At 38.7% G+C, this 5,029-nt stretch overlaps 1 protein-coding gene across 1 annotated transcript; it reads left to right on the forward strand.

The window, feature by feature from the left end:
* Positions 1-3,368: 3,368 nt before the first annotated feature.
* Positions 3,369-4,571, forward strand: LOC121381466 (uncharacterized protein F54H12.2-like). The gene has a single exon (XM_041510785.1). The coding sequence runs from the start codon at positions 3,369-3,371 to the stop codon at positions 4,569-4,571; it is 1,203 nt and encodes a 400-aa protein (XP_041366719.1).
* Positions 4,572-5,029: the final 458 nt, after the last annotated feature.

Here is a 5,029-nt window from a genome sequence, read left to right on the forward strand (position 1 = left end):
GTGTCTTCAAACTGTGAAACTTTCAAACATTTTGGATTTAAGCTCCGACCACTCCTATTTTATATCGACGGCGCCGGTTTAACGTCGGTTATTGTTGAAGCAACAACATTAAACTCCACGTAGTCGCATTCTGTGTGGGAAGCCATGGCATTGCATCAGGTTTGTCACGTTTTAGTGCCTTTACCCAGAAGCGGAGTCTGGTCTCTTCTTTTCGAAATTTGTAAAACGATTTTTTTTTAACATCAAGAGTAGTATAATTTGTACGTAGCGGGGACAACAATGGGAATACAATGGGTACGCCTCCAGTACAATGGATATGCACCTCCGAAACAATGGGTCCCCACTCCAGTACAATGGATACGTCCCCTATTGTTCTCTCTTAGTACAATGGTGACATCTCCTATTGTTCTTTCTTAGTATAATGGTGACGTCTCTGATTGTTGACATTATTACAATAGATATGCACCTATTGTTCGGTGGTACACTAGGTGACACGCGTCTATTGTAACGTTGACCGAGTTCCGAGTATTGTTCGGAGGTACAATAGGCGACACGCGTCTATTGTAACGTTGACCGAGTTCTGAGCCTTGAAATATACTCTTTTGACTAGCAAACCAGTTGAAACCAGTTTCATTTGTTAGCATTATCCAATAACAACTGGTCTTTTAACGAATGCATTTGAATATGTGTTATAAGATAAAGAAAAGTGTATTTTAATCATTATCTGTAACAATTGCATTAGAAGATGAACACTAACGACGAGAAACCAGATGTCTACTTCAGTTGGAAATATGTTTTGAGATACGAATACAGTTTGGATGAAACAATAGTAAGAAAATCTAACCACTGGTTTAAGAGTCGTACGGAATGCGTTATGGATGCTAAAAGTTCCTTCTGTGATTTGACTAACAGTACCAAGCGAATAATTACCAGGAAAATACGACCATCTCGTGTTCTCGTGGATGAAGTGGATGTATTTGAGAACAGAATATGTTTAGAGAATTGGTTATCACTGAGTTATGCGACTGAGATATGTAAACTAATTCAGCGACTTTCTAAGGAAATGTGTATGGGCTGCATGTTTGATGAGGAAAGAACTCATATTTGTAAAACATTGTCCCACGAAGATATGATTAAACGCTACTATCCGATAGCATTAACTGAACTGAACGAAATCGACGTCAGTACCAGGTGGATACGCCTTGTTTTTGATGATCCTGTTGTTTCAGAAACCCCAGGTTTTATTTTGTGTCAGTACCAATGCAAAGACTATTTGGATATTAATATTAAAAGTGTTGAATGGATGGAAATACTAAAAGAACAAGTATTGAACATGCTGCGTTTGGAAGATCGATTTGAAAAGTGAACATGTGCGTAGATATAAATTAACGACGTCAGTTCAGTAATGTCGTTCAGTGTGAAACCTAACACTGAAAAGAATGAACGTGACAAGAACGAACTTGAAAAATATTATACAAAACCGAGAGATGCTGGAGCTTTTTATGGACCGAAGAAGTTTCACGACGCTTTGAAAAGACGTGGTTTAGAAAAATATAAGTTGAGCACGGTAACACAATGGATGAATGACAACGATGCATACAGTTTGCACAAGCCGGTCAGTCGATCATTCAAGCGTCTCCGTGTTCGTGTTAACAAAAAAGATGAGATGTTTGATATGGATTTGATGGACGTTAGTCGGCATTCAAAAGTTAACAATGGAATTAAGTACCTGCTTATAGTTATTGACATTCTGTCAAGATATGCGTGGGCCATACCACTAGTTAACAAAAAACCGGAAACGGTATTAGAAGGATTCAAAACTGTTTTAAAAGATGATCGAATTCCCAAAAAAGTTCGGGTTGACAAAGGAACCGAATTTGCTGGAGTATTTAAAAAGTTTCTTTTAAAAGAAAACATTAAACTGATTGTCACGCAGAATGAAGATATCAAAAGTAACTATGCTGAGAGAATAATTAGGTCACTTCGGGCGCTGCTCGCTAGGTATACGTCTTATAACAATACACAAAAATACATAGACGTTTTAGCAGATCTAGTGCATAATTATAACAATACAGTACACTCGTCTCTGGGACATTGGGCACCGGCTGATGTAAATAAAACGAATGAAATTAAAGTGTGGCGACATCTGTACGTCGAGCCCATGGTTAAGAAACTTAAAGTAAAGAAACCATTAGCAAAAATTTTATTTAAAGTGGGTGATTTAACGAGAATCAGCTATTTGCGTAAATCATTCACAAAGGAACAGGACTTGAGATGGACAGAAGAGTTGTTTAAAATACATTCTACAAATAGACGACAAGGTATTCCAGTGTACAGACTGCGTGATTTTCACGACGAAGTGTTGAAAGGTATATTTTATACTGCCGAACTTCAGAAAGTGAATAAGAATCAAGACATTCTATGGAAAATCGAAAAAGTGTTAAAAAAGAAGAAGGAAAAGGGAAAAGTGTACTATTTGGTTCGGTGGTTAGGGTGGCCACCTAGCTTCGATTCGTACGTAGAAGGAGAACTGAAAACTGCGTGAGACATGGAGAAGTACATTATATTGAAGAGTACTGACTCTAAATCAGTGTTTCCTGACAACAACCCCTATCATTTCCGAGTAAAGTTAAATCAGAGGTTAACGTTTCAAGGTGTATGGATTTGGAGAAATTGATATTCAAAGTATGAACGATTTGCAAGTAGATGTGTTGTGTAATTTGTGTGGCAGCAGTCTAGTAGGCGATAGTTTTGTACCTCTACTGAGACGTGTTGATTTACGAGACGGTCCACGATATGAGTTTAATACAATGTGGAACATTCCTGTTGTAGTAACAGAGAGTTCATATGTTGAAATACATATAAAGGTTGCATCCAACACTCCAGTCTCATTTATCAAAGAGAGCACGAGTGTGACACTACTATTTCGACATTATCCGTTTTTATAATAAATTAACATGGATCGAAAACTTTACGTTCCTGATGTGAATAAATGGTTAAAGTATTTTGATAAACGAACAAAGAATGTTGTTCAGTCAAATAAGCAGGTTGGATCTGGAGTTGGGAATTACAAGCACAAGTGGTTTTCTTATATGATTCCAATGATACCGAGGCATGTAAACAGTGACGGAGACAACAAGAACACACCTAAAATAGAAGTGATGTCACAAACACAAGATGTAGTAGAAAGGGCCGAAGCTGAACAGGAACGTACCAGAGCTATAAAACATAAATCTGGTGATCGAATTGTCAGAAGCAAAAAAGTCAGACGCATGACAGTACAGAAAAAACGAGCTCCCGCATCGAAGTACAAATCAACTGTTAGTGAAAAAGATATATTTGTATAAACGACAACAACAACAAACAATATGTCACTCCTCACAGACAAAGACTTTGTGGAAGGTTTACCCAGTGCTTTGGATCTGTTTACTATGCCCCCATACCAAACGAGTGTGTTTCAACATTACTACGTCGATGTTAGACCTGTTAGTCAAATTACAGATTCGTCACCAGTAGAATTTCAAATTTCAAATAGTGGAAGTGACTACGTGGATTTGAAACGAAGTCGTTTACATGTTAAACTGAAAGTGAGTCATTCCGATGGAACGGTTTTGGGTAAGGACGAACACGTGGCCCCAGTAAATTTATTCATGCAAGCTCTGTGGTCGCAAGTCGCTGTGTACTTACAAGGTCAGCTGGTGAGTTCGGTGAACAATCATTATCCCTACAAAGCATACATTCAAACCTTACTGAATTATGGAGCAGAAGCTAAACAATCGCAACTCCAATCTCAACTGTTTTACAAGGACGTCGGAGAGACACAAGCAGATATCGAAAGCACCGATCCTATCACTGGTACATCGGACGGAGTATCGGACGGAGTATCGGACGGAGTATCGGACGGAGTATCGGACCGAGGAGCGCACATCGCAGACACCAAAACGGTTACCATGGAAGGTCCCCTGTGTGAAGATATGTTTAACATGGGCAGATATATGGTGAATGGGGTTGATATGACAGTTAAGTTATTTCGGAGCTCTATACCATTTTGTTTGATGTCTGGGAAGTCCGCTCAGGAGTACAAGATCGAACTCGTAGATATTTACTTCAAGATATGTAAACTGAAAATGAACAGTGCACTTATTTTAACACATAACAAGATGTTTGAAAAGTCTAACGCCTTGTACCCATTCGCTAAAACCGAAGTTAAAATGAGTAGTATTCCGTCATCCCAACAAAGTTACGTGTGGGACAGTGTATACCAGTCGCAGTGTCCAAACAGACTGATTGTTGGCTTTGTCGATGGTGACGGAGTGAGTGGATCATACACAAAGAACCCGTTTAACTTCCAGAGTTCATTCGTTAAAACGGTGGGTTTATATTTGGATGGAGTCAGTGTCCCCGGTCGACCAGTCGAAGCAGATGACGTCAGTGCTTACGTGAATTTGTTTGAAGGTGTTAATAGCTGGAACCTGGATTGTGGAAATTATATTGAAAGAACTGAATTTTCTTTGGGAAATGGGCTGTTTGTGTTCAACCTTGAACCTGTTTTCGTGGACTTGATTATTTAAGTTTATTAAAAAACGGTAAATTAAGGTTAGAAGTGCAGTTTAAATCTGCACTGACAAAGACTGTCAGTTGCATAGTGTATGGTGAATTCCCCAGCTTGATTGAAATCGATCAGACTAGGAACGTGTTTGTTAAATAGAGAAATGATGTATGCTTCACAGATTCAGTGTGCTGTAAACTGTGACTCAGATCTTCGTTCACATATTGTAGGGGTGTACTCGAGTAACACAATACCTCGAGTAATCCGAGATGAACGTTGGGGGTGTATTGTCAACACAGACCCATCTAACCTCCCGGGTACACATTGGGTTGCATTTTATTATAACCAAAACAAAGGAGAGTTTTTCGATAGTTTTGGCAAGCCACCTGAATATTATAATATAAAATTCGTTACATTTCTTAAAAAGCATTGTACATCTTATGTCTACAATCTTAAATGTTTGCAGGCTTCAACTGGAAC

The sequence above is a fragment of the Gigantopelta aegis genome, chromosome 9 (assembly GCF_016097555.1).
Source record: "Gigantopelta aegis isolate Gae_Host chromosome 9, Gae_host_genome, whole genome shotgun sequence".
NCBI lineage: Eukaryota > Metazoa > Mollusca > Gastropoda > Neomphalida > Peltospiridae > Gigantopelta > Gigantopelta aegis.